This window comes from Calcarisporiella thermophila (genome assembly GCF_041956535.1).
Source record: "Calcarisporiella thermophila strain CBS 279.70 unplaced genomic scaffold VTP21scaffold_1, whole genome shotgun sequence".
NCBI classification, from domain to species: domain Eukaryota; kingdom Fungi; phylum Calcarisporiellomycota; class Calcarisporiellomycetes; order Calcarisporiellales; family Calcarisporiellaceae; genus Calcarisporiella; species Calcarisporiella thermophila.
The window spans coordinates 172,888-199,231 of record NW_027192191.1 but is presented as its reverse complement, the minus strand read 5'-3'; the positions used below and the strand labels follow the sequence as shown (position 1 = coordinate 199,231).

At 46.6% G+C, this 26,344-nt stretch overlaps 15 protein-coding genes and 1 non-coding gene across 16 annotated transcripts; 10 read left to right on the top strand and 6 right to left on the bottom strand.

Moving 5' to 3' along the window:
* Positions 1–572: 572 nt before the first annotated feature.
* VTP21DRAFT_92 (60S ribosomal protein eL31) lies at positions 573–1,146 on the bottom strand (the record flags this gene model as incomplete). The annotated part of the gene is made up of 3 exons (XM_069400130.1): positions 573–601; positions 684–922; positions 1,049–1,146. The coding sequence occupies 3 exons, from the start codon at positions 1,144–1,146 to the stop codon at positions 573–575; spliced, it is 366 nt and encodes a 121-aa protein (XP_069256471.1).
* A 605-nt stretch (positions 1,147–1,751) lies between these two features.
* On the bottom strand, positions 1,752–2,252 carry VTP21DRAFT_91 (uncharacterized protein; the record flags this gene model as incomplete). Its single annotated transcript, XM_069400019.1, has 1 exon — positions 1,752–2,252. One exon carries the CDS (start codon positions 2,250–2,252, stop codon positions 1,752–1,754), a length of 501 nt encoding a protein of 166 aa, XP_069256470.1.
* A 389-nt stretch (positions 2,253–2,641) lies between these two features.
* VTP21DRAFT_90 (uncharacterized protein) lies at positions 2,642–3,174 on the top strand (the record flags this gene model as incomplete). Its single annotated transcript, XM_069399910.1, has 2 exons — positions 2,642–2,855; positions 2,942–3,174. 2 exons carry the CDS (start codon positions 2,642–2,644, stop codon positions 3,172–3,174), a joined length of 447 nt encoding a protein of 148 aa, XP_069256469.1.
* A 50-nt stretch (positions 3,175–3,224) lies between these two features.
* Positions 3,225–4,010, top strand: VTP21DRAFT_89 (uncharacterized protein; the record flags this gene model as incomplete). Its single annotated transcript, XM_069399799.1, has 1 exon — positions 3,225–4,010. The coding sequence occupies one exon, from the start codon at positions 3,225–3,227 to the stop codon at positions 4,008–4,010; it is 786 nt and encodes a 261-aa protein (XP_069256468.1).
* Positions 4,011–5,082: 1,072 nt separating this feature from the next.
* VTP21DRAFT_88 (uncharacterized protein) lies at positions 5,083–6,719 on the top strand (the record flags this gene model as incomplete). The annotated part of the gene is made up of 10 exons (XM_069399689.1): positions 5,083–5,097; positions 5,163–5,272; positions 5,345–5,447; positions 5,522–5,804; positions 5,870–5,939; positions 6,011–6,119; positions 6,201–6,260; positions 6,328–6,415; positions 6,488–6,574; positions 6,655–6,719. The coding sequence occupies 10 exons, from the start codon at positions 5,083–5,085 to the stop codon at positions 6,717–6,719; spliced, it is 990 nt and encodes a 329-aa protein (XP_069256467.1).
* Positions 6,720–6,970: 251 nt separating this feature from the next.
* VTP21DRAFT_87 (uncharacterized protein) lies at positions 6,971–7,669 on the bottom strand (the record flags this gene model as incomplete). The annotated part of the gene is made up of 5 exons (XM_069399578.1): positions 6,971–7,046; positions 7,118–7,209; positions 7,281–7,409; positions 7,487–7,566; positions 7,636–7,669. The coding sequence occupies 5 exons, from the start codon at positions 7,667–7,669 to the stop codon at positions 6,971–6,973; spliced, it is 411 nt and encodes a 136-aa protein (XP_069256466.1).
* A 660-nt stretch (positions 7,670–8,329) lies between these two features.
* On the top strand, positions 8,330–11,564 carry VTP21DRAFT_86 (uncharacterized protein; the record flags this gene model as incomplete). The annotated part of the gene is made up of 4 exons (XM_069399467.1): positions 8,330–8,915; positions 8,989–10,148; positions 10,244–10,627; positions 10,722–11,564. The coding sequence occupies 4 exons, from the start codon at positions 8,330–8,332 to the stop codon at positions 11,562–11,564; spliced, it is 2,973 nt and encodes a 990-aa protein (XP_069256465.1).
* A 350-nt stretch (positions 11,565–11,914) lies between these two features.
* Positions 11,915–15,134, bottom strand: VTP21DRAFT_85 (uncharacterized protein; the record flags this gene model as incomplete). Its single annotated transcript, XM_069399356.1, has 4 exons — positions 11,915–13,687; positions 13,759–14,650; positions 14,737–14,817; positions 14,887–15,134. The coding sequence occupies 4 exons, from the start codon at positions 15,132–15,134 to the stop codon at positions 11,915–11,917; spliced, it is 2,994 nt and encodes a 997-aa protein (XP_069256464.1).
* A 949-nt stretch (positions 15,135–16,083) lies between these two features.
* On the top strand, positions 16,084–16,650 carry VTP21DRAFT_84 (uncharacterized protein; the record flags this gene model as incomplete). Its single annotated transcript, XM_069399245.1, has 4 exons — positions 16,084–16,086; positions 16,175–16,281; positions 16,348–16,418; positions 16,490–16,650. The coding sequence occupies 4 exons, from the start codon at positions 16,084–16,086 to the stop codon at positions 16,648–16,650; spliced, it is 342 nt and encodes a 113-aa protein (XP_069256463.1).
* A 420-nt stretch (positions 16,651–17,070) lies between these two features.
* On the bottom strand, positions 17,071–17,988 carry VTP21DRAFT_83 (uncharacterized protein; the record flags this gene model as incomplete). The annotated part of the gene is made up of 5 exons (XM_069399134.1): positions 17,071–17,367; positions 17,441–17,553; positions 17,611–17,688; positions 17,757–17,901; positions 17,986–17,988. 5 exons carry the CDS (start codon positions 17,986–17,988, stop codon positions 17,071–17,073), a joined length of 636 nt encoding a protein of 211 aa, XP_069256462.1.
* Positions 17,989–18,704: 716 nt separating this feature from the next.
* Positions 18,705–19,181, bottom strand: VTP21DRAFT_82 (uncharacterized protein; the record flags this gene model as incomplete). Its single annotated transcript, XM_069399024.1, has 1 exon — positions 18,705–19,181. One exon carries the CDS (start codon positions 19,179–19,181, stop codon positions 18,705–18,707), a length of 477 nt encoding a protein of 158 aa, XP_069256461.1.
* Positions 19,182–19,438: 257 nt separating this feature from the next.
* On the top strand, positions 19,439–20,731 carry VTP21DRAFT_81 (uncharacterized protein; the record flags this gene model as incomplete). The annotated part of the gene is made up of 2 exons (XM_069398913.1): positions 19,439–19,820; positions 19,887–20,731. 2 exons carry the CDS (start codon positions 19,439–19,441, stop codon positions 20,729–20,731), a joined length of 1,227 nt encoding a protein of 408 aa, XP_069256460.1.
* A 382-nt stretch (positions 20,732–21,113) lies between these two features.
* Positions 21,114–21,825, top strand: VTP21DRAFT_80 (uncharacterized protein; the record flags this gene model as incomplete). Its single annotated transcript, XM_069398803.1, has 2 exons — positions 21,114–21,200; positions 21,262–21,825. 2 exons carry the CDS (start codon positions 21,114–21,116, stop codon positions 21,823–21,825), a joined length of 651 nt encoding a protein of 216 aa, XP_069256459.1.
* Positions 21,826–23,700: 1,875 nt separating this feature from the next.
* Positions 23,701–24,066, top strand: VTP21DRAFT_79 (uncharacterized protein; the record flags this gene model as incomplete). The annotated part of the gene is made up of 1 exon (XM_069398691.1): positions 23,701–24,066. The coding sequence occupies one exon, from the start codon at positions 23,701–23,703 to the stop codon at positions 24,064–24,066; it is 366 nt and encodes a 121-aa protein (XP_069256458.1).
* Positions 24,067–24,567: 501 nt separating this feature from the next.
* On the top strand, positions 24,568–24,640 carry VTP21DRAFT_t5. Its single transcript has one exon. It is a non-coding gene; the product is annotated as a tRNA-Gln (tRNA).
* A 339-nt stretch (positions 24,641–24,979) lies between these two features.
* On the top strand, positions 24,980–26,256 carry VTP21DRAFT_78 (uncharacterized protein; the record flags this gene model as incomplete). The annotated part of the gene is made up of 4 exons (XM_069398580.1): positions 24,980–25,164; positions 25,232–25,295; positions 25,351–25,521; positions 25,579–26,256. 4 exons carry the CDS (start codon positions 24,980–24,982, stop codon positions 26,254–26,256), a joined length of 1,098 nt encoding a protein of 365 aa, XP_069256457.1.
* Between the last annotated feature and the right edge of the window lie 88 nt (positions 26,257–26,344).

The following is a 26,344-nucleotide window of genomic DNA, read 5'->3' as shown; positions in this document are numbered from 1 at the left end:
CTGTGAGGCGTGGATGCAAAGCAGGGGGTTCCGAGAACGAGGAGGGCGCAGCGGAGAGGGGAAGAAGCATAAAAGCAGGAGAGGATTAACGAGAGATCAAGACCGGAGGAGAGGAGGAGCACGGGAGAACGGGAGAACGGGAGAACAAAAAGTAGAGTCGTGGCTTTATTGAATTTTTTTTCCTGCGCTCCTCACCTCCGCAAACTGACTAAATTTTGCTGTGCGCTGCCCCAAATAAGGCGGAATAGAGGTGGCCCGAGCTTGGGCTTTTTAGGTCGCTCGGCACAGAGTGACGGAGCCAGAGAAGAGCTTTATTTCTTGTTCTAGATCTGACTCACTGTGCAATCCCCCAACCTAATCGCCGCTTCTCTTCCCCCCTCAGCGCAGCTCTGGAGGCCGCCTCCAATTCGGGCACTTTTAACGTTTGGGAAAAAAAAAACTTTGAACCAAAGGATTGGGGCGATAAACCCATCCCTTGTTTTCTTGCTTGCATCCTAGCATTATGGATTGTATCTCTTTTTTTATAAAATAAAAGCAATATAAAGCAACACAAAAAGCAAAATAAAAAGAACCTAATCCTCAACAACCTCAGTTTGAAGACCTAACCACGCCAAAAGAACCATATTAGTACCGGCCGAATGTTTTTTTTTGTTTGGCGAAAACCTAATCCCAAAGATGCTTACCCTTGAAGGACGTCACTGGCACATAGGTAACATACGAGTAGAGTTTCTCCTTGGCGTCCTCTTCGTCATTGCGCTTGCGAGAGATGCGCACACGAATGCGGTGCTGGACATTGCGAACACCGTGCGACCAGAGCTCCTTGTTGAGCGAGGGATCCAGGCGGACATCGTTGGTGCCCATCGTCTTGGAGGCGAACTGCTTGATGGCCTTGACGGCGGCGGGAGCGCGTTTCTTGAAGCTCCTACAAAAATCAAGACAGATCGGCATTAAATAAGGAACTGGTTGCGCGCCATGGCCATCGCAGAAAACGGGGGGGGGAGCAAAAGCAGCGGCGCATGCAGAAGAATGGAGGAAATCGAGAGCTCACCTGCCATGGAGGTGCTTGTGCAGATGGATGGTGTATTCGCGAGTGACAACGTCAGCGATGGTCGAGCGCTTTTGCGTGGTCTTCTTGTCCTTGGCCATTCTACATAAAGGGGAACAGCGATCAGCGATCTATTCTAGAGAAAACAGTTCGGGATTGGGCCAATAGCCCCAAAGGCGCCTCGCAGGATGCCATTCTCTGCAGATCCCCCCATCTCATCTCACGGCTGCCCCAGGACAAGCTCCTGCCCCAGCGGCATCGGGCAGAGTAACGGGCATCCACTCTGGGCGGGCGCATGGATGGATGGACGGATGGATGGATGGACTACTTACGTGATGTTTTAATTCTTCAAAAAGAATCTAAAAACAAGGGGATGCTACAAGGCAAACGCGAAAAGAGGAGGAATCTCTTCCTCCGCCCCTCCCAATTTTCTTTGTTGATGATGAAGGCGAGACTGTGCGGATCAGACGCTTCTGAAACCCGTGGCTTGGCCGATTCGAAATGGATCTAGAGGGGCCCATGACTAAGATTGGATTTTAATTCTGCCCTGAAACAAAATGACTAAAGGAGGGATAGCGGTGCACGCTTTTGCAAAATTAAAAATGTCAGTTCCTCTGCGCACCTCTGTCTTGGGATTGAATCAAATTCCAATGGGGGCTAGCAGCTACGGCATGATGATGACCACCTTGTGTTTGGCCCTAAAGACTCAAGACGCACGGTTCCGAACGATTCCGCGGGGCCCCCAACTCCTGCTTAGGGGAGTTTTACACGATAGAGGCAAGGGCGTCTGAAACCGAGGGGGAGGAAGGGGAGGGCGTCGGCGGGGGCGGCGGCGGCGGCGGCGGCGGGCCCAGAATCCCAGGCGAGAATGTGGAGAAAGGCCGGGAGTCAGATTGATCGTGCGGAACGGCTCTCGGGACGGGCGGGGAAGCCCGACGGCGGATCCACAGGCCCTGCTGAGAGGAAAGCGTGGTGGCTTGTGATGCCGCGCAGCGCAGCGAGCAATGGAATCGCGGTTAATTTGGAAATTCGGGTGAATAACATAGTTTGACAAACTCATGATAAATTCGCTTGTTGCGACCGATTTTGGATACAGTTTTCCCCGTTCACGAGGAACATCACTTTGCCGTTTTGGGCCGCAAGCTTCTGCACTGAGGAGGAGGGGGGCGGGGTTCCTTCCCTTGGATGGCCGTCGCACACGGTGCATGCTAAACTGTGGAGACAGCCGCCTGTTTCTCTCATTACTCCAATTTTTTTCCTCCAATCGCCTTGCGTCTTTCCTCCTTCTATTTCTTGTCCTTTTCCAAACTCCACCTTATTTCGCTTTTTCCTTTTTCCTATTCTTAAACCGCCCCCTTCCCCTCTCTCTCTTTCCCCCCCCCGCTCGTCTTTTCTCACTACGCCTGTTCGCTTGCTTTCCCCCCTCCCCCTCGCGCCTGCTATCCGCATTACAAACTCGGCCTCGCTCGCCATTGTCCCTCTATTTCTAAATTGTGTATGGTTATTCGAAGCCTCCTTCCCCGACTATAGCGCTTGTCTCAGAACAACCCCGGCTCCTCTTTCCATTCGCATTGCGGTCTCACACATAGCTGTACGATGTCTCCGTCAGCATCCGTTGCAAGCATCACCATTCCCCACGATACCCCATCCGATCACAGACCCATTATGGGCGACAGCACATGGTCGCTCTCCCTCGCCTCCATGCGGCCGCCGTCCCCGGTCTCCGACATGCTGAAGGACTTCACCAAAAATGCCACAATCGATTCGAGTGCTGGATTCTCGAATTCGGCGGAGGCCATGGAAATCGATGGTGAGCTCTCCAGACTGCCAACCATTGTCTTGCCGAAAGCTCCCACGGGCTAAACCTTTTCTCTTATCTCTTTCTCCTCTCATTAGAATCAAAGATGCCTTCCAATTTCTCCTCCGACAATTTCATGGTCATCCCCAACTCCCCCTCACTAGCACCCGATCCCCAGCATCCCAACAACGAACTTCTGAACGACAGCGAGCAGCGCTGGTTCTCCGAATTTCTCAACCAGGTTGACGTGGACCAAGACTTTGTGTTCGATTTCTCACTCCCGGATATGCCTGTTCTCCCGATTTCGCCCCCCTCGCCCCCTCCCCCCTAACCTCAGAACTGTCGAATTCCGCATCCTCCCTACTGCCTACCCCTCCGAATATGAATTCGCCCGGGTTGGAAGTGTCGCCGCTGGGAGAAGAATTCGAAAACTTGTTTGGATTACCCTCTGTAATATCGCTTGGAGAGACGTGCCTATATCCAGGAGAGGTAGGCGGGAAGGAGGAGGAGAAGGAAGTGGAGGAAGAGGAGGAGGAGGAGGAGGAAGCAGAGGAAGAAGAAGTAGAAATGCTGCAACTGGGAAGCGTGGAGGCGGCGCGAGAGGACTGCAACCTTACAAGAACACAGTCAAGAACACAATCCTGTGCAAAGCGTAAAGGTGGCTCGACCATGCCCACCTCTCCAACTCGCGCTCGCAAGCTCTCGCTCAACTCACGACAGTCCCCAGAAGCCAACCCTCCTGCCGAACACTCCAAGAGAAGACCGTCCGCGTCCACAAGAAAGAACAGCAGCCAAGGCATGGCTCGGGAGCTTCTCACGGAAGACGAAAAACGCGCCAACCACATAGCCTCCGAACAGAAGCGGCGGAATGCCATTCGCCTAGGCTATTCAGAACTGACCGAGATCGTCCCCGCTTTGCGGGACGCAAACTACTCCAAAAGCGTGGTGCTGAGCAAGGCGGTCGGTTATATCAAGCAGCTAGAGAAGCAAACCGCAGCACTACGAGACAAGGTGGCGACAATGGAACTGCGAGTGGGTCTAGAGCAAGAGGCCCACGGAAAGAGTGGAATTCCGCAGCACCTCTTCCCGGCTCTGGCCGTCATTGGTGGTGGCTGTTGTGGCGCCAGCAGTAGTGGCAGTGAGAATGAGCTGGCGCTGACGGACTAGGAGATTGATTAAATTGTATTAAGATGGGTCAGGATGGGCTCTCTCTCTACATATGTAAAATTATTTAATTTCTCGTTATCCCCCCTTTGTATTCTTCTAACGAGGTGTTACATTTTGTTGTTATTTTTTTTTCTCGTTGCATTATTTAAATACTATATCTCCCCCCCCCCCCATTTGGTTTCCTTACTTTTATATTTCCCTTTCCCCTTTATATAAAGAGGTCTTGTCTACGCGTTTGCAACCATGTTTCTGGCCCGCACTAAATGTTTCAAGTGTGATAGTTCAAATCAAAATGCTTGAGATACTTTCATTACAGTGCCAGATAGCAATGCAGCTAGGTAAACAAATATTGCGGTGGCTTTACCTTGTTAAAATCAAGGCTCTCGGCCCTTAGTCCCATATTGAAAGAAAGGGACTTGCCACAGAGAACTGTCCTTCTGCTCTGCAATTTGACAAATACAAAATTGAATTGCATCGGAATGTATCCGGAAGACGGCAGGTTTTCCAAGCCTCTCTACACCGGCCAAATTTTTTCCAAAATGCCGTTATCAGCCATCAGCGCGGCAAGGCTGGGACCCCATATCCTCGCCACCCTCTTTGATGCCTCCTATTCCAACTCACGAGAACCAGGCTGACAGCTGTCAGAATCCAAGACGAAATTCATGAAAGAACGGGTTGGCTGAATCATTCAGCAACAAGCTCTAACGGTGAGAGGGAGTCGAGGGGACGGCAGTCACACCGCTCTCTCTAAGCTCTTTGCGGGGAAAGCAGGGAGGAGGGGATAGAGTTTGGTGAGAGAAAGTTGGGCTCAAAAAGCTGTCAGCAGGATCCATTAGGCGGCCCAATCTCCGCCGGATCAAAGAATTTGGCTTCGCACGAATAAGAAGCCATTTTAAGCCTCTATGGCAGAAGCCGTCATTAGAATATTTTAAAAAAAGAAGCACAGGGTTTTCAGTCTTTATTGATCGCAACTCTCCTCCCATTCGCTTTATCATATCATCGTTTAGGAAGCATTGGTGCTTCTTCTCTTCTTTGTTTCCGCCTGCATATCCATTCGCAGAACTCGCTGGTGATGCAACTAAGACGGGTAGGCCTATCTTTTGGCATTCTTACTGATCGGCTCTCCATGACTTGAATTTATTTTCGCTCTAGTTTTTACCATCTTCGTTCTTCTCACGCCTAACATTAGGCATAGTGTTTTGTGAAGCTTTAATAGTTATCGTTTTGGAGTCTCTCATTTACACCGATTATCAACGAGCAGTGTAAACACGATTCTTCCGCTTCCATTTTCCCCACTTATTTTTACTCACTGATAACGCCTCAACCCTCAATAGAATATCCCAATACATTCCTTACTCACCCGGCAGGGGCATTCCGGTCTACCTGATTATATTCGTGTTTTCACAGGTTTTCCAATTCATTTTGGTGTGGGATGCGGTAATTCATCACGATTGCTCATGCCTAGCTCCCGTCTCTGGTTAATATTGGATACGCCTCATTTTTATCCATAGGTGGTTCACAAGAATACGATCCAAATCATTGGCTTCGCCGTGAGCAATCTTTGCTGTTTTATATTCTCCATTTTCCAATTCAGCCAGATCCAGGACTCGCTAAAGACCGGCTTCATCACTGTTGATAGTGCGGAAATTTATCAAGAGATAAAGTTGAAGTTAATCGGGGTGACCATCGTGACGGGGGGAACCGAGATTGCCTATCTGTATTTGGGATGGCAACTTTACAAAGACTTCGGGTGGCAGATTTACAAAAAGATCGGGGCCGATCCCCAAATGAAAAGTGAGCGCTTTTTGTAAGCTAACCGAGTTGAAAACCTCCTGCTAACCGCGTGCTGTTGCGTATAGACATGTATAGGGCGTATCAGATATTTCTGATGCTCTTGAAACTGGACATATTCTTCTTCCTTGGATTCAGGTACCGCTTCGCACCATCCTGCCTTTTATGCCCAGACTAAGTCTCATTGTCTGCTGCCGCCTTTTTTTTAGCATACAATTCCTCGTGCTCATCTTGCAACCGGGCGGAGACATCGAGTTTCCTCTAACGATTCTAGCCATCCCCCTGACGATTGCCATCCTCCTAATTGCTGTCTGGAGCGTATGTATTGTGTTAGCTATGCTCTGCCCCCCCCCCCCCCCGCCCCTCGGTCAAACCGGTTGTGCTAACTGAATATTTTAGGTACGACATGAATCGCGTACAATGATGATCATCTTCCTGATGGGTTTAGTGGGAGGGATGGTACGTACTTCGATAGATCGATGGCCTAAGAATATACCCGATGGACGCTGACGTGAATTTTAAATAGATCTATTTCATCTTCAAGCTAGTTCGGATGTACGATCCTAGCCAGGAGTTAAAATACCAGCATATCGTACTCTTTTTGACCGCATTTGGTATTCGTTTTGTTTATTCCATTTCTCAACCTACTCTTTCTCTTACTCTTTTTTTTTTCCCCTTCTCTATAGCGGTTCTATCCTTTATTGCTCTCGTGTTGACGTTTGTGAATGCGATAGTGTGTTGGATGAATTTTGGAAAGGGACTTAAGCAGCATCGTAAGTACACCTCCCAAATGCCTTGATTTTTTATCTTTTCACGAGACGGGCGGATAATCGACCACTTCTTTTGTGCTTAGTTTTACATACGAGTGGAGCAGAATACACACAAACTAATCCCACCAGGATTATGTCAATTGAATAAGAAAAAAAAGTATTTAGTTGTAATCACTAGCCACACGTGTCTTTTTATTTCAATTTCTTATACATTAGCCTTCCTAAAACCAGCTCACTGTTCCCGTTGTAATCTATCCTTCACTTCTTGTTTTCTCCTCCATTTTATTCCAGACAAAAAGTTTTTTTTTGCAAGCAGAAGAGTTGGGAGTTTAATTAAGCTAATAAGCACATGGACAAAATGGACAAGCAGGTGTATTCGCGACAATATAGATTCCACCATTAACGTCTAGCAAGTAATTTGAAGGCGAGGAAGCCAATCACTCCAATGGCCACTGGGATAAGCAAGCGCACAGAGCTATACCGGGAGAGGAACCAGGGCAGAGTTGAGAGAGAGTTAAGAGAGACTCAAATGGATAGCTAACTTGCCTTCCCTCCTGCGCTTCCTTCTTTTCTTCTCGTGGGCTTGGGTATGATGGTTGCTTATTCTTCTTTGCCACATCGTCCTTCACCGGCTCGGCCTAAAATCAATCCGTAACATCGGCATCAAAACTTTCTTGGAGTGTCTTAGGATATCTCTTTCGATACTTACACCCTCGATAGAGCCGACTAGAAAATTCTGCATTAGCTCACGTGCTTCATCCGAGTGACCTATATCCTCGAAAGCCTCTGTTGCATCCTTGCCCGCTTCCTCGAGGAGTACTTCTTCACCACCTGGATGCTACAAGGAGTAAGAGGGAAAAAAAGTACAATGTTGGATGATTTGATAGCAAATGGAGTTCCAACAGGAAAGCATACCTCCTCTTGGAATTTCGTAACATCGAACACATTATTGTGAATAATAATGTAGAGGTTATCTTTAGTGTTGTGCTTTTGCACTGAATTGTAGCGTAAACAGCACAATTAGCCGAAAAAATGATTGAGCTTGGAGTGGAAAGTGTGTTTACCATCCTCGAGAGTTAAAAGCTTCTTTTCCGACATGGTTGAATCTCGTAATGCTCTCGCAGTATAGATTATGATAAATAGTGGTAATAAAGGTGCCTGTGGATTCAATTTCCGCCAAATTTGACCTGGATAAACTCCACACGTGAAGATGGAGGAGCCATGGAAAATAAGATAGAAGCCATTGAAAGCTTTCTCTTTCTCTCTCTCCATCTGTTACAGACCCGCCGGGTAAACGCCTCGCCTTAATATCGATGGGCCAGTCCATTTCGCCTATTTGTTTAAAAGCATTGAAATGGCAAATTTTTTTAATGGAGGCGTGCTTATTATGTTCCTAGTTTGATTGTTTGGATATTATTGAGCACCTTGAGCTCGACAGGATGGTCTCTACTCACACCCTAAGAAATGATTCTATACATTTCCTTCTAAAGGCCGCGCATGCAAGTACACGCATCCTTGAGGGCTTATTAATGAGCATAAAAACGAGGCGATGACTAATTGGAATATAAAATGGAGGCGCTGTGCCACTCCTTCGCGTATTATTAAGTCACATCCTTCGGAAAAATAGTAAAAACAAGAGCGGGTGGTCTACGTACTGCGTTCTTTTTTTTATTCCTACCTACTGCTCTGATTCTCTCTCCCTCGCGGTGTGATTGTGTACGAACATTCTATTGCTGTGCGGGAACTGCCTAATTCGAAATGGAGTTCCTCACCCAGGCTGGAGCAAAATTCCATGCGCCAACTGGCTCTCTACTCGTTTGTTCTTCCAAAACTGACACGCCATGTTACGCGTTTGCTTTCACTCCTTTAGCAGCCCTAGGCATTCTTATTGTGCTTGCTCTTTATCGTTACCTCGTCCTGAGGAATCGGGAGGGGTATACGCAGATAGGCCAGCGAAATCGCATGCCTTCTGCCACCCTTGAAGAAGACCCAGGCGATCTTATACATTCTACCGATGTTTCCCGCCTTCCTCACCAAGGAAGCAAGTCGCTCCTCAATGGCATTATTATCATGAACTTGGCTATCATTATCACATTCTTGGCAGATGCAGCCATTGTGTGTATCCGTGCGCTGATAACAAAGAAATGGACCCCAACCTACTATGTGGTTTACATAGCGGCATCGTGGCTGGCATGGGCCTTCAATTTTGCCGAATTTTATGTTCTGGAGCGTCGCATGGTCGGTGAGCCCTCCCTGATTAACCATGTGTTTTGGTGGTTGGCCATTATATTCGAAAGTTTCGTGGGTAGTCAGTGGATCGCGGAATTTGTTCGGCCGGAGATAGGTAGGACGTCGAGGAGCATGGCTGCCAATGAAAGAGGGATGTGGCTGACCTATTATATTTTTGTCTTCCATAGCCATTTCGCGTTGGGACATTGCCTTTATGAGTGTATTTTCTGTGCGCTACTTATTAGTTTTTCTGGTGTTTGCATTTTCCGCAATGCATTACTTTGGTTGGTTTGCTACCGGCGGCGATCTCGAGTCCGCAGCCTCTCCCATCGTCGAAAGCCGCGGGGCTAATGAAGCCTCTTCCTATGGAACTTTCAATCGTGCACAAAGTGGAACGACTTCGACAGCTAACGGCATAAGCAATTTGCCTTCCTCGCAACCCAGTGGTCTCGTAGACTTTTACCGCAAGATGAAGAAGCTGATGCCTTTCATCTGGCCAAAGAAGAATGTTGGCCTGCAGTTTGTGGTGATAGCGTGTTACATTCTACTTGCCATTGGCCGAGGAGTGAACATATTAGTTCCACGGCAAATGAAAATCGTCATTGACCAGCTGGCGGGCGACCGGCCCCATCTTTCTTGGGGCGCAATCCTGCTGTATGTTTTCCTGCGGTTTTTGCAGGGGGAGTCGGGGATTCTCCGGGCGATCCAGTCCTACCTGTGGATCCCCATCAGCCAGTACACCACCAGGGAGCTCTCCGTCAAGTTGTTTGAGCACCTGCACAACCTTTCGCTTCGCTTCCACGTTAACCGTAAGACGGGCGAGGTCCTTCGCGTCATGGACCGCGGCACGCAGTCGATTGTCTCTCTTCTTTCCCAGATTAACTTCCAGATTTTCCCGGTGATCCTCGATATTATCCTGGCGGTCATCTACCTCACCTCCAGGTTTGACGCAGTGTTTGGGTTCATTGTGTTCATGACAATGACCCTCTACATCGGCGTCACGGTGGGCATCACGGAATGGCGGACGAAATTCAGGCGCGAGATGATTGAGTGCGACAATGATTCGAGGGCCAAGGCCGTCGACTCTTTGCTCAACTTCGAGACCGTCAAGTATTACTCGGCGGAGCAGTTCGAGGTGAAGCGCTACGACGACTCCATCGTCAAGTTCCAGCGCTCCGAATACAAGACCCTGATCAGCTTAAACTACCTTAACCTGGCACAGAACTTTGTGATCAGTGGAGGGTTGCTAGCCGGGTGTTTACTCTGCGCGTGGAGAGTATCCCTGGGTCAGCTTACGGTGGGCGACTTTGTGATGTTTCTGACATACATCAACCAGCTCTACACTCCGGTAAGTTTAGGACACTATTGTGGAGGGACGTTCTCAGTGCACTCTCGCCTTATTTTCAGCTCTATTGATTCCTCTCTTGAATTGTCATGAAATAGCTTAATTTCTTTGGCACCTACTACCGCTTGATCCAAGCCAACTTTATCGACATGGAAAAGATGCTCGACCTCTTCGAAGAACATCAATCGGTGCAAGACCGCCCGAACGCACCTCCCCTCCATGTGACCGAGGGAACCGTTGTCTTTGAGAACGTCTGCTTTTCTTATGATAAACGGCAGCAGGCGCTACGCAATATCTCGTTCACCATACCCAAGGGCAAGACGGTCGCGCTGGTGGGAGAGTCAGGGGGCGGGAAATCAACGATCCTAAGGCTTCTCTTCCGATTCTATGACGTGGACTCGGGCAGAATTCTGGTGGACGGGCAAGACATCAGGGAAGTGACGCAGTCGAGCTTGAGGAGAAATATCGGAGTTGTCCCCCAGGTACGACGGAGCTTCCCTTTTTTCTTTCCTGCTTCTTCTCTGCGCCTTCCACGCAGTCATGTCCGTTTACTAACCCCTGGCACTTTTCCCTTAGGATACGGTTTTATTCAACGAGACCATTTTCTATAACATCCACTATGGCAACATCGATGCCCCAGAGGAGAGTGTCTACGCTGCTGCAAGGGCCGCCCAAATTCATGATAGGATCCTGAGCTTCCCCGACGGTTATGAGACCCGTGTCGGCGAGCGTGGCCTCCGTCTCTCGGGCGGCGAGAAACAGCGGGTTGCCATTGCGCGCACCATTCTCAAGAACCCACCCATCATCCTGCTGGACGAGGCAACCTCCGCCCTGGACACCACCACCGAAAGGAATATTCAGCAGGCCTTCGCCACAATGACGGCCGGTCGAACCACCCTCGTGATTGCGCACCGTTTGTCGACGATTGTCAACTCCGACTTGATCCTGTGTATTCGGGATGGCCAGGTAGTTGAGAGCGGAACCCACGAGGAACTGCTGGCTCGGGGCCCTCAAGGCATCTACTATGAAATGTGGCAGAAGCAGTTGGAGAAGGAGGGCGCCCCCGGGTCCACGGGAGGCTCGGGCAGCGTCACGCCTGTCGAGGGGCTGGTGGAGAACGATCCCAAGCGGATCCTCCAGCCCGAAGTGACCGGTCATATCCAACCGACCGCGGAGCCCTCAAATGTGCCGGGTACTGCGGACACCCAGCAGGCCATCGTGGAGTCGGGAATGTTGGCCAAGGAGGAGCCAGCGAAGACGGGAGAGGCTGTGGAGGAGGAGGAGGAGGAGGAAGACAAGAGTAACGACGACGATCCGGCGGCTTCATCTTCAACACCCCCCGCTAAGGCGCCGTCGGGTGGGGTGAACAAGAGTCGAAAGAAGAAAAAGAGCAAGAGAAAGAGGTCACGTTTAATTTGATGAGACGTGTGATCATCCTTACTATTTTTGGTAGACCCCTTTATTTATTAAGTATTTTTTTTTGCGACACTTTTTTTTCATTAAGCTATATTACTTTTATACGTTTCCCTTTTCTCTCTGATAAACTTGATTGCTTTTTTTGTCTGTGTAAACGCTGTTTTTTTTTTTCAAATAAAAATTAATGAACCGTTATCTCAATTATGATTATATTATTCTGGGGAATAGTAAAAAGTAAAATGTTTTTTTAAAGAAATGAGAAAACGTAGTATTGTATAATTATATACAATTCTCAACAGGACTATATAATAAGCATCTTGTAGTTACAAAGCGAAAAAAAAAAGCATTCAAGCTTATGCGATGGGGTGACAGGAGAGCTTGCCTGCGTAATAGGCAATGGTCATTCCCAGGAGCACTAGCATAAGCTGCTGCCCATTGAAGGTGAGATCATCGCTTAGAATCAGCATCTTGTCATCTTGGGGCCGATTTTTCCTGGCCGCCTGCAATCCCTTGGGCGATAGCTCGTAGACGGGGCCCGTGCTCTTGACAAAGCCCTTGGGAGGCGAGACGGACGACGTTTTATACTTCTCCTCGCTCTTGTGGTAGTTTCCGGTGTCAGAACCGCTCTCCTGCCCCTCTCGACCCTGACACTCTGCCTGGTGCATGGAGGAAGGGCACGGTGAGGGAGGCAGTATCAATGAGGGGTTTGGATATTCAGGATGCACCAGGTTGGCTGTCATGCCGCCGGCTTGCTTCTTTTTATTCGCCTCGGTCGCGTCCTTATTGCGAAGGCTTCGCTCGCTCTTCTCTTCCAAGCTGAAGGTTTCAAGCGTTGTCAGCCCCTTCTCCCGCCGTCCCGACCTCTCCACCCTTCTCCCGCTTTTCTGTCGCGACTCAGTGCTGGGGTGCCTCTCGAATGAGGACTTGGGGGTCAGAAGGATGGAGACGCTCAGAGGCGAGGGAGGGCTTTGAGGGCGTATATAGTGATGACTGGAACTCGATAAGGAATCTTTGGGCGATGACCGCAGTGAGGAAGAGCACGAATCTGTCGTCTTGTATGAGGCGGCGCGGAGGCCTGTGGTCGTGATTCGAGTATGGGCCGTCCTCCTGCGGTCGCAAAGAGTTTTCCGCGCCGTCCCGGTGGACACGGGGGAATCAAGTTCCTGCTTCGCCTCCGTGTCTCCTGCCACACTCCTCTCATCCAACCCCTTTGTCCCAGTATTGATCAGCTCCAAGAACGGATTGTTCTTGTTCTCCTCGAGCTCATTCACGCTTGAAGCAGAAGACACCCGGTCCGGGGATTCCTGAGACATCTCCCGAATATCTTTGCACGAGCCCATCGACACCATCTTGTCCCTGGTCCTCAATAGTCCTGCATTGAGCATTTCCAGTTTCACCCGCATCTTCTCTACGGCCTCGCTTGAATTGGGGCTGACCCGGATCGTCACACGCTGCCCGTGCAATTGCTCATCCGTGATCATGACCCGCACCCCGCCCAAATCTGGAGCCGACTCGGCCAGCACTCCTTTCTCGGGGGTTACCATGATGTTGACGCCCGAGGGGTACATTTTCCGATACAGCCGGATCTCCGTGCAATGCTTCTTGTTCACGCCGGTGCGCCGCGACAGCCCTTGATGCACAAGGAACGAGAGCTCGTACTCAAGCGTATCCAAATCGTACAGCTCCGCAACCATCTCCCCCATCACACGTCGTGCATACGGCGGCGGCCCCACACTATTGATAAAGCGCCGCATGCTATCTAATGCACTCGGCACGCCCCTTAGCAGGGTTTTCGTCATGCCCGGAGGGGTGATGTCTCCAAATCCCATCTGAACCACGTGGGTGATTTGCACGGCGTCGGCTTGCCCGGTCACACGATTGAAGATCGGCCTCAGCACCCAGCCAGAGAGGTTAACATTGAGCCGCGGGCAAGAGGCGGAAGCACTCGGGAGACGGGGGTCCTGCACGCTGGTCTGGATGATGTAGGTGCTGTTTGTGCTGGGTCTGCTCGTCGAGGCCATCACTCCCACCACATCGCAGCAGCCGTGCGGAAAAACCCCGCTCAATTGACAATGAAAGAGCCGTTCCCGGTTATTGATATGGGCAATTATGTCACCACTCTCAAACTAAAAGCGGTAGGATTGGACTAAAAGGATAAGCATAGTTTCCAACTAAAAAATAAAGAAAGCATACTGACTTGCCCATCCCATAACTTCCGCACACTAAACGACTCGATGACGGCGCAGATCTGCTCGATCGACCACCCCCCACGCACTATGCCATCGCTTCGAATGACCAGGGGCATCCCCTCCTCTTTCAAGCTGTAAGACTGAACCCCAACAAACCGCTCAAACCGTCCTGTTTGAGGTGTCCACCCATCCAGGCTGGAGGTCATTGACTTGAGCAACTCAAAAGCTCGCACGAGCGCCTTGGAATGGTCGGGAAAAGGCTGAGGCTGCACAGGGGCCTTTGGAGAATGCACAAACGAAATGGGATCTACGATCGAGACGGATGATTTTTGTTTCAATGAGTCGTTTTGCAGCGAGCCCTCAGGGGATCCAGCCGCCACTTCTTCCTTGGGCTGTATCTCTTCATTCGTGGGTGTTTCCACTGACGCTACCTTCTCCGTCTCCTCCATAATGGGCACTATAATTCGCACTCCTCCCTCCACCTTTTCTCCGTAATTCTCCTCTTCCTCCAGTGCCCTCCTCCTCTGCTCCTCTTGGCTTTGCTCTTTGGTCCGCTGGACCGAGGCCCGAAATTTGTCTCCGTGGGAAATCAAATACTCGTTGATCGCTCTCACCACGAGGGCTAACTGAGTTGCATACTTTTTATGGCGGATAAACGAGGGAATGAATGGTAGAGTGTCGTGTTGCGAGTAATGAGTGACACGGGTCCCTAGCATCGTGTCCACGGAGAATGGCTCCAGCACCCATCCGAAAAGTCGAACATGTTTCCCCATCCCTCCTCGCCCGCTACTCTGGAATCGCGGGTGTCCGATAGAGGGAGTGTCGACTGAAGTGGCGGCGAAGAAAATGGAGCCATCGAGGGCACACTCCATTTTCTCGATTAAAATATACTCGCGCAATCTAATGTAGGAAAAAAAGGACATCGAGGGGTAGAAAAATCACATTTACAGTAAAAAAAAATCCACTTGGATATTCCTCCAACTTACTTTGACGAGTCTTCCCTTATGACCTCGTGGGTCAACGAAGTGGTCTCGTTTAAATTCTCAATGAGATCGCCATCAACATACCTATCCATCATGAATTAGATACCCTACGCTCTCCGCTGCAAAAGCAGGCTCTCGCCCCCTTCTCCCTACCTTCTATCCCACAAATATCGATTACAAATCACATAGAATACAGCCTGTGGGGTGAAATCCTCAAATATCATCTGCCCACGGTACACACTTCCCCGCCCGCTATAGCCTCGCCGAGCATTCTTCACAGCGAGCACGACACCGCTTTGGTTGGTGCGTACTCGTCGCCATCCTTGGTTGGAATAAGTGAGGTGCTTTACACTGGCCAAGGCCTTTTCGCCCTGCTGTATCAGGTCGTGTGGTGTGGACATACTTTTGGAAATACAAGGAAAACAAAAATGTTTAAGGGGAGGGGGTTGAGTTGGTGTCAAGTCGGGTAAGGGAAAAATTTCTTGAAAAATAAGGAAAAGTAAAGGAGTGTAGGGGAGACGTCGGTCTAGTTCTAGTTTGTATGCCCCTAACTACAATGAAAACCACAGAATCTTAGAGATGAGTACCATGCAAAACTCGCAGCGTTCATCGGTAGCAAGGTAGAGAGAGGGTCGTACGTATGAATATGGATATGGTATTAAGGGTATACTAGTCATTCACACCACTGGAGGTATTTCAAACGACACCCATGCCCCCGTATCGAAATGCAAGAAGGAAAAGTAGAAGGGGGAGGGGAGAGAAAGTTGAAGGTAGGAGGAATAGGTAATAATAAGAAAGAGCAATAAAAAATCATGAATATGTCTGCTAGAGAACCCTATTCCCGTCTATATGCACATTCAGGCAGGTATGGAGAAAGAAAAAAGAAACAGGTGAGAAGATGCTTGACAGTTTGCACAATCTCGTAAGATGAACGATGAAAAACAGTTGTATCAGGTAAGACGGTATGAGTTGGATGGTCCACTCTCCCTAAAAAGACGAGAGCGTTCTCGATCTATCCTATTTTGAGCGTCCCGCATGCAAAGAAGAACTTGCTGGTAATGATTTGGTGGTTTGCTCAGTCTTTTTTTTTTCGTGTAGCACGCATAGCTTTGCAATATAAACATATGCTGGCACTCTATTTTGATGTATGAGGATGCGGAATGGAGAGGGAGAGTGGAGAAAGCTGTAGCTGCGGTAATGGGACTCTTTCGATGCTATAAGGAGGATGGAGGTCGATTGAAGCTTAAAATCGAATAATGAAAAGCTGTCACGCCTTGATGACGTTGATTTATATTGGATACTCGACTCTGCATTGATCTTGCCCACGTTGATTAAACCGATCATTCCACCATGGTAAGTAGGGCTTTAGAAACCACGACATCCATCTCTTGCTGAAAGGATCTGACCGTCGCTGCTGTCGGCGTCTTTTGTTGGACAATAGGGTAAGCGCAAATCCAAAAGAAAGCCGATGGTTCGCCGGAAGCTAACCCTTGACACGGTGTTTGACTGCCTCTTCTGCAATCATGAAAAGACAATCGAGTGCAGACTGTGAGTTCCCCCAAGACTGGCTCGGATCGTGGTAGATTGTAATCTAACTTGTTGCTCTCCTTTCAGAGACAAAGACTCCAAGGTTGGACACCTTAAATGCAAGGTGTGCGATGTTAGTTTCCAATGTAACATAAATTGTAAGTTGGCTATTCCTCACCCCTCCTTGCCCCTTCCCATGCTTACATTCGAGCCTTTCCGATGTCTGCAGATCTAAGTGAGCCGATCGATGTCTACAGCGAATGGATCGATGCTTGCAATGAAGCAAACAAGCCAGGCGCTCGTGCTGCTCGAGCTCACAATGGTGGAGGATTGGAGGATGAAGAGGATGAAGACATTCCACGGAAAGCAGTTCGATCTGATTCTCCTTAGCCTGATCATTCACGAATGCTATTAGGCGATAAAAAGAAAAGCTGGTCTTGCGGCTCTCTCATAACTTTATCATTTACACTGTATGCGCTTTTTCGGCTTTCTCTCCTGATAGATATATTTACAATATATGCTTTTCACTTTTGTTAATAGTTTCTTGGAAATAAATATCATGTGTGTTGTTTTTTTCTTAAGGCTCGCCCGTGTCTGCCTCTAGGTGAGAGTAGAAAGAGAGATGATATCATTATTACAATAGAGGGGAAAAGGGCTAAAGGTTAAACCTTGGGGTAAATATATGGATCAGAGGAGGTGGCGTTAAAAGGATAAAAAGATACAGAGAAAGTGATTAAAGCAAAATTAAAGCAATGATTAAGAGTAACAAAGTCTATGGGAAATAAGAAACCGGGAATTTCTCGACGAGGTTCATAGCCTCCTGAGAGTTTTCTTCTTATCAGTAACCTTGGACTTTTTATCCACTACCCGTTTACTCGACACCTCGGTTACGACCACCTTCTCCACCACACATAGACCCCCATTCACTTCCGCCTCCACCTTCTTCGCCCCAGCCCCTCCGAAGTCAACCTTTTGCCCTGCAGCATGAATGCTTGTCATTAAGCGGGCATGTTTGGCGTAGTCTTCATATTGTTCGAGCAAGAGACGTCCAGCCTCCTCGTTTAAGGCAGATTCAGGGTTGGGGTAGATGAGCAGGCATTTGACCGTCTAGCATCAAAAATAGGAGGGTTAATTGGATTACTTGAACGAGAGGGGGGGGGGAGCCAAACTGAGAACCAACCAAAAGTATATGTGCAATGCCAAGCTCTTTTTTCCAATCCTTTTTGAGCGTGTTCACACAAACCTCGCCCGTGGCCGACACGTTTGGGTGAAACAATTTAGTGATGAAATAGCCTACACCGAATTAAAAAAGGTTACAAAATGCTCAAGACATCACCAGGAGAAACTTACATTTCGGAGGGGCATTGGGGAAATCAGCGCCTAGGACAATCTTTATTCTGAAATTTCCTCCTTCATAGGGAGTGCCCTCTGGAATATACAATAGTAGACTGATTTTAGGCTAATAATCCAGTGGCAGAATGTGATGGATCTCTTACCAGGCCCCATGATCCACGCTTGGACGTCAGTGATGTTGTCTTCATTGACAATAAGCTTAATTCCTTCTGGTGGCTGCTGCTGCAGTTTTTGCAGCTCACGGGAAATACGCTTGATGACTGCCGGAGATATATTTTCGATGGAGGCCTAATAGAGAAAAAATCAAATCAAAGATTGAGGCACAATAAGTCTTCAATTATGAATCATAAGTTAGCATTCCTTTATACTGACCATAATATTGAAGGATGAATGAAGCGAAATTATCCGAGAGTAATTGGAAAACGTGCAACCACGCGCTTACGCTCTTGGTGCTCGAAGGAAAACAAGTAAAATGAAATAAAAATTGGAAACAAAACGCGTAAAATTGAGGAAAACTTGGTAAAATATGACACGTAATATTTTTTTATCGCGAGAAATTTCTTGGTGAAACCTTGGCTGTGTTGTTAATACCTGACGAATATAGATCATATTTTGACCCAAGATGGAGAATCCTCTTGGAAGTGATTTAAATACCCTCACTTGAGAGGCGGTTAGATGCTCAAAAAGGTCTTCGTTTCCTTTTTTCGCATCGTTTTTTCTGATTCCTTTCTTATTTCTTCTTAGTCGGCTTGATAATCATTGAAGATCAAAAAAGCATTCGTTCAATTGTCCTAGCGAAGCCAACGCATTGGACAGGATAGCACAGAACACCTCTTTTTTTCACCGTAACACCCTATCCATCGTGGATAAATGGGCCTTCTATTTTGGAGAACCAACCCTCTTATTCGAACACAATAATAAATAGGCTACCAGAGTGGAATGAAATATACAAAGGAAATGGAACAAAATCCGAACATCGACATCACAAAAATAAATGTTATACATACTAAGTATTATATAGCGGAATATGAGAAACACAACAGAAATATACATTTTGGTATGATTCGGCTCAGCATGCAATTAGTCCAGGACTATGGGTCGGGTTTTTCTGGCTTCGACTCGGGCCCATTTGCATGACTCACGTCGTGTTTGTCGTTCTTATTGTAGTCTTCATCGGCCGGGTGCTGAAAGCGTTCAAAAGGCGGAAAGCTATAGTATCGTGCGTCAAAGCTGGCTGTTGCTGCGGGCAGCGGCTGAGAGGGGGCGAACGCGTAGGATAGGGTGTCGTGGATCAAGCTTGTCACAGAGAGGCGGTGAGAAGGCATTTGGGAGGGCTGCATCCAGAGGGCCGCGGTGGGGAGAGGGAGAACGAGGGCAAAGAGGCGTCGAGCGAAAAGGCAGAGAGGAGCCGGAGCGAGGCCTTTTAATTGAAAGTCACGGGCAGCCGCGTGAGAATGACGGAATTTTTTTAGGAAATCAATGCCAACTAAATTGCAGCCGAAGGAGCTTGGGTTGAATGCGAGGCTAAGGACGTCGACGGATACAAGCGGCTGCAATGAAACGCCCATTCGAGGCCCGGATTGCCCAGGCTGCGGCCATTCATTCTCAGCTGAGGGCTTATTCAAAGCGCTCGCCCACCCACCGATCCCCCTCAGATCCCTGAGCTGCAGACCGTTTTAGGCTCCGGATGTTCTTGTCAAACGTTGCGGCTGTTTTATTGTTCGATGCGTACATGGTTCTCAACCTTAACCATGTATTATCCCCTCCCACTTCGTTCCTTCATCCTGGGATCGACCCCTCCCTTTCCGCTCTTTCCCCCTAAGCCATGCTGATTCTCTCTCCTCTACTCCTCCTTTTCCTAGTGGATGCTAGTCTCGCCAAGATCCCCCTTTGTATCGACATCCACAATCCTCTCGACCTTACCCAACGCAACCACATCGATTGTCCTCTTGTGCATGATCTCAGCCTTCGACAGCAATCGCCAGTTGGCAGCTCAAGTGCATTTAGTGTTGACTTGCAATGTATCGCATCCTCAGACTTCTGTATTAAAGCCAAAAATAACCTCGCTCGAGCATCAGAGATCTTGGCCCAGCATCTGTCGATAAAAGAGCCCATCCGTGTAAGTGCAACCTTTCTTCCATTTTGCTCAAAAGACGCGAACAAAAACCAAGATGTATGCAAAAAATCTGGAATGATGCCAAGTGTGGGCAAGTAGATTTTCTATTTCTGCGACTTGCATCTCATTTACCTTGCTTAACTCTCATGATATGTAGGAGGAGCGCTTCCTGCACGTATGCTGCTGCTTCAAGATGACGACAATATGTTGCGCGTATATCCGCAGGCCCTCGTTAAGCAAATGGACATTTCACCGCGACCGCAGTTTAATCAGTATGACATTTTGATGGAATTTAACTCCGAGTTGCCTTGGCATTTCCTCGAAGATGGCCCCAAGTTAAAATATTCCAACCAAACCGATTTCACCCATGCAGTCCTGCACGAAATGCTCCACGGGCTTGGGTTCCTCTCAGTATTCCTCGAATATCCTCCCAACGGGAAAGTCCTTATCCCAGGAGGATCGGCTCATTTAGCAGCACCCTCGTCGGGAGAAGTGGCCACATATTTCGAGGGGGTATTCGAGAAGTACATGCTAAAAATGCCTGAGAGAAAGCCGGTGAGTTCTTACACACAGACAATTGCAGCTGCAGCCAAGGCGCTCTTTTCAAATAGAACTACCCCTGAGGAGATGACCACCGCCCTTAGCACTTCGCCTGAATTTCAGGCCTCCCGCGATCTACTCAAGTTTGCAACGACCAAAGACGCTCTCGCCATCTTGCCATTTGGCGGACCCATGGACGATCCCGTCTATCTGGAGACCTCATTTGCCCCACTAAAGGCTGGGTCATCCTTGTCGCATATAAGCTCCACTCACTATGCAAATACAAGCGAATGGCTAATGCTCTGGCGCCCTGAGAAGAATCTTGCATATGAAGAGGCAGTACGGGCCTATGGCGGCCCGATTGGACCAAAGACCCTGAGGGTATTAGCCTCGCTAGGGTATAAGACAAAAGGCAACCTACCCATGCCTCCTATACCAATTCTCCCACAGGACATGATATAGCATTTATTTAATAATAGACTCCTAATCCTACTTATACCTCTCAGGTTGTTTTGATAATGATTGGTTTTTACTTGCTCATAATATTAATGCCCTTTTTCTTTTTTTTGCGGTTTGAAGGAGATGTATTAGAAATCCTGTATATTTTGATATGACCTCTTTATTTATTTGAATATTTCAACCTTACCTACTCATTTTTTTATCAATATAAGAGCTTGGCATATACCCAACAATATTCCTAAGTGCGCTCAACCTTGGACAAGAAAGATCGCTTAAAATACTTATCCCTCTTCGAATTCTAAGCCTCCTGAGGCAAACAATTTCAAATTCGGTAATATGGAGTTGAAAGTTGGACTCGTTCAATTCCGGATGCAAAATACATAAAATGACCTCTCAAACAAAGTATGAAGTGTTTTATTTTAAACGCGCTGCTCTCAGCCAGCCGTTCATTACAATCCTAGAGATCGTCAATGTAAGTCTATAGAACAATGCACTGAAGTTCTATTTTGTGAGCAAACTAGTTTCATCGATAGGCTGATTACACGTTTCGGCAAGTCCAAGATTGGAACACTGAAAAAGCCACTACTCCCTTCGGCCATCTTCCTGTACTCTATGTTACAAAGCCTGATGGCACCCGCTATGAATTTGCCGAATCGCAAACCATTTCTCGTTACATAGGACGTGAATATGGACTGATGGGCAATACCAATGAAGAGACGGCATTGGTGGAGATGGTAATGGATTCGGTGCTCGAACTAGTACTTTGTATGGTGACCCATTATTTCTTCCAAGAAGATGAGGAGAAGAAGGAGGCAGGCAAAAAGCTGGTCATTGAAAATGCTCACAAGCTTCTTCCCTATCACGAGCGTCTTATCAAAAAATTCGGCGGTAATGGTCACTACTTGGACAACAAACTCACCGTTGCCGATATACACATGTTTAGTTTGCTAATCAAGCTTCAGAAATTTTTCGGCATGGAGGAGTATAACTCGATGGTGAATAAAGATAAGACACCCGAATTAGTGAAAGTGTTCGAGGCGGTAAGGAACGAAGTGGGAGTGAAACGCATCTACGAAGAAAATTTATATGCATTCTAAATTTGTGGATGAAGATGAAGATGCACATAAATATATCGGCACCAGAGCGGGTTTCAAGTTTACTCCTCACCTATCTGCTAGTAGTATTCAATTCCCCATTTTTGGATATTTGTAATGTCTCTTAAGTTACGCTTATTGATTTCTATCTTGAATGCTTATAAAAATATATCACTTCGTGGATTAGCATGTTGCTGGTCTATTTCAAACAAGGCATAGAGCTATTTCATTTTCTCTACTCTGTACTTGCTTAGCTTGAGGGGAGACTAAACAACCTGTAGTGCTGGAAACGCCTAAGTCATAATACTCAGAGATACCTAACGGATGAGTCGAAAGATTCAGACAATATACTAGGATGTTTGAAAATATATCCTTACACTAATATTTTATCCTGTATTGGCAAAGTTTTCTATTGATTGTTTTGCTGTCTCTGGAAGCTATAGCTTTATAAATGCGATAGATTATTGTGGTAATAAATGTCCATCTTCTACTTATCACTCCTCAGAGTGAAATGATTGTTTTAACATTCCTGAATTCTTAGTAAATATATTGTTTTTTTTTGGACATGATTTTGTGAAGACGTAATTAGGAAATGCGATTTTTTATTTTATTCCTTTGAAATTTTCGACCATTGATAATAATTAGTTTGAGCAAGAGGAGTCGGGCTTGACACACGATTCTTTGCATGCCTCCAGAGTGTCAAATACCACACAACCCCCACATCCGCCATATATATACTGTTTGCATGCCCGCGCATAAGAATCGTAGTAATATTTGGGGAAGTAGGCTAGACAGTTTCCTGACACTGGCCTTGCAAAGCATTTTACCGGCAGGATATCCCGAGACCCGATATCTGGAGGGATAAAGTACTCGCAACCCGAACGAAGTGGGGATTCCCCCATGATCGGAAACGCTAAGTAGAGAAACTCGATCAAGAATACATAAAAAACTTTTTTGAAGCTGTTGAACATGACTGCGTTTGTGGGTTATGATTCTACTAAAAGAAAGTAAATACTATAGAACAAATCTCAAAGTTCAAATAGTTGCAGGATCACTTATCGATGGTTTTAAAATTTTTCGTCCATCCCCCGGCCCGAAAAGGTTTGATTGCCAATTGAGTTTATGCAAGGGTCTATAAACTGATGAGGATAATTTTACGCCTCTGCTATTCTCATTATTATACTGAGGACTAGTAACACAAAGCGAAGTATGATAAATTGGATAATGAAGTATATGACCTTAATGAACGTAATATTCGGAGGCGGCAACTTTTATTTGGTTTGTTAGAAAAATAGCTGAAATCATACGTTCTCCCACCATCTTTGCCAGTGTCCTTTATGATCAATGACCGGCCTTGTACTGACTATAATTGATAAAAAGACTTTAATTCGAAGAGATAGGCGGAAAATAGAAAGCCTTCTGCTCAATGGGGTTATGGAAAATTCTAACCACATTTTTGATCAATTTCAGTTTATTATTGCAATTTAAGGACCCTAATAAATTAAAGCCACCTCAATTGAAAGGGATATATGTTTATATACATAAGGTTTTGGGGATAGCTAAGAAAGTTAATAATTTATGGAATCAGTTAAAGAATGGAATTTTCGGCTCTTTTCCAAGCAGATTATTACCAAAAAAAAAAATAACAATTAACTTTCCTGGTTTTGAAAGTGTGAAACGTTGTGAGGTGCATTGGCACATATTTTAGATCAATGGTTAAGTCGCGTAGAATAGAGGATTAGATTTAGAGACTAGATAATTTTAGATTATGAGGTTAGAAACTGCTGGGGTAATTTATTGGTATATATTATCGTTTTATCCTCGGGTTAACAATTCTTTTTTTTTTCTTAGCTGTATATAATATTTGTTTTTCTTTAAATGCGAAAAACATTAATTCATATTCTAATCTGCGTCATCTGTGCCACCTTCACTAAGGCTTCTCCGACGGTATATGGCGCGGTGACTAAAGGAATGTCGCAGGCGATCAATTCCGTCGGAATTCGTACAAATCTTAAGTTGGTGTGTGTCAATGGCACATCAATTGGTTGCTGTAACGGCGTAATTGCAGCTGCGATAGCGAACTCGCTACGCCTGGCCTCAACCGTAGTGACCGAACCTGAGAATCTTAAGCTAGTGAGAGGCGTATTTGTTGCATCACCGGTTGAAGATTGTGAAAAGTACGCAATAGTGTCCAAGAACTACTGCGCGTCTTTCGGCAGCAAGTATGTGTTAGGCGAGTGCTAGCCCATGTATAAGCGGCGGAAGTAGGGATGGCAAGCCAGTGTGTACAGCTAAGAAGTAATTCCAGGTGGATCATACAACGCTATCCCTGATTGTTAAATAACAAACATATATAGGGTTACATATAGGATTCGTCTGATAATAAGACATAGGTATTATATTGTATGTAAAATGTAAAATTCACTACTAATAATATACTAATAATAATCCATTCTACGCTTGCTGCAAAAAGTACAAGAGTTTTCAAAATAATATTTATATTTCAATTAATTTGAAGCACCAGTGGAGTTTAGAAAAACTACTTTCAATTCATTGATTTTTATTTTTTGAGATTAATGGATCTTTATTGAAAAGTATCCTGTACAGTTAAAACGGTAGGGTAGCATCTACGTCAAAATCACCCAAGTAATGCTCCTGGCCTACCTTTTCAGCTCAACAAAATTTTGTGACTGCTAATTTCGAGTCTATATCAAAAACCTATTTTCTCTTAACAAAAAATATGACGGTTCTATAGTGTAATTGGTTAGCACCCAGGACTCTGAATCCTGTAATCTGAGTTCGAGTCTCAGTAGAACCATTAAATTTTAAATTTTTTTCCTTTCACAAACATACCTAGTATCCGATTGAATTTTATTTTGGCATATATATAATCATATCGACTAGCAAAATGGCCCATTGGGAAGCTTTTTAAGCATTTTTTTCAAGCTTAGCTCCATACCGTTTTAGCATTAGAGCTTGTTCCAAGATGAGGCAGGAACAACGGTCAAATTGAGTTGAAGGTGACGTAGGCTTGCCTCTACGACTTTAGTCACTCTCCCCTTTTTATTTCCTCGACGTTACACAATATCAGCTATCATCTCATTAACTTCCCTCACAGACTTCCGATCTCGAATAGGTCCAGTATTCATCGGTTGTAATGTTAATTCCATCCTTCTGCTTCTCCATTATTCGAACCCTTTTACTCCAGCTTTATCCCGCCTACGCCTCATATAAAGCACTTCGTTGTAACGATGGTACTGTACTTCCTCCTTGGCTGATGTATTGGTCGGTCATGGGACTTATTGGGGTCGCTGAAACTCTGGCCGATCTCTTTATATTCTGGTAAAACAAAATATCAGCGGAATGGGGTGATAAATTCAATTCTGATGCGCCTTCTTATTTCCTCTAGGTTCCCTTTTTATTATGAAATGAAATTCCTTTTTATCCTTTGGCTTATTTTGCCTCAAACTCAGGTACGGATGGGTATCCACGAGGACCTAGAAGCAGACTTACCCATGCTATTTTTAGGGATCTGTGTTTCTGTACAGGACGGTGGTTGAGCCTTACTTCACTCAACATGAGCGTGAAATTGACAAGGCCATTGAGAATTACCAGTCGAGTATAAAGCAAAGGTGGGAAGAGCTGGCTCGAAGAGGGCTTGCCCTATTGCATCAAATAGTGGTTGATTCCCTGGCAAAAGTAAACTCTTCGCCTGTAGTCTTCTTTTGCTTATCCTCACAGCTCCTCCTTATTTAGGGGCAGAAGTTGTTAGCACAGCAGATCGGAGATCAGCATCCTGGGTCACATCCCGCATCATCCTCTTCTAGCTCAGCTCAATCTGATCATACGCATGCGCGCGATGCTGCCAAACAAACCGTCGCCACTCCTGCCAAAGAAAATACCGAATGGCCGATCATAGTCAACCGCTGGGCAGGCTGGCTTGCCGCGTCAGTTACATCGTACGCATCTGAGATTAACTTATCTTCCACATCCTCAGTAAGTAGTCAGGAGGCTAAGGAAGTCCCAGGGAAATCGAGCGGAGGGACCGCAGCGGATTTGAAATCTGCGCCGAGAGAACCGGGTGATACAAATGAGAAAAGCCGGCATGGAGGTAAAGAGGAGAATCGACTTAACAGCAATGCACAGGAGTTAGAACCACTTCCAGAGGCAGGAGACATCTTGCGACACCATCGGCACGACGAGATAGAGAACAACCATGGTAGCCGCTCTGAAGCTTCTCGCACGAATTCGCCCCTTTCTGACACTGGCAACTCTTCAACCTGTGCCACAGCCTCTTTTGAATCGGCGGTCCAAGTGAAGCAAACTCCGCAAAGAGCCCTACGCAACCCAATGATTGTTGTAGAATCCTATGGGAAGGAGGATAGGGAGATAGATCTTGACGAGCTTCTAATGTTGTCACCTGAAGATATTTAAGCTTTATACTTAGGGTTCCTTTTGTTTTTGTTGTGTTTTTTGTCACCGTATTTTTCTGTCTGCATTATTTTATCTGTTTACATTTTTG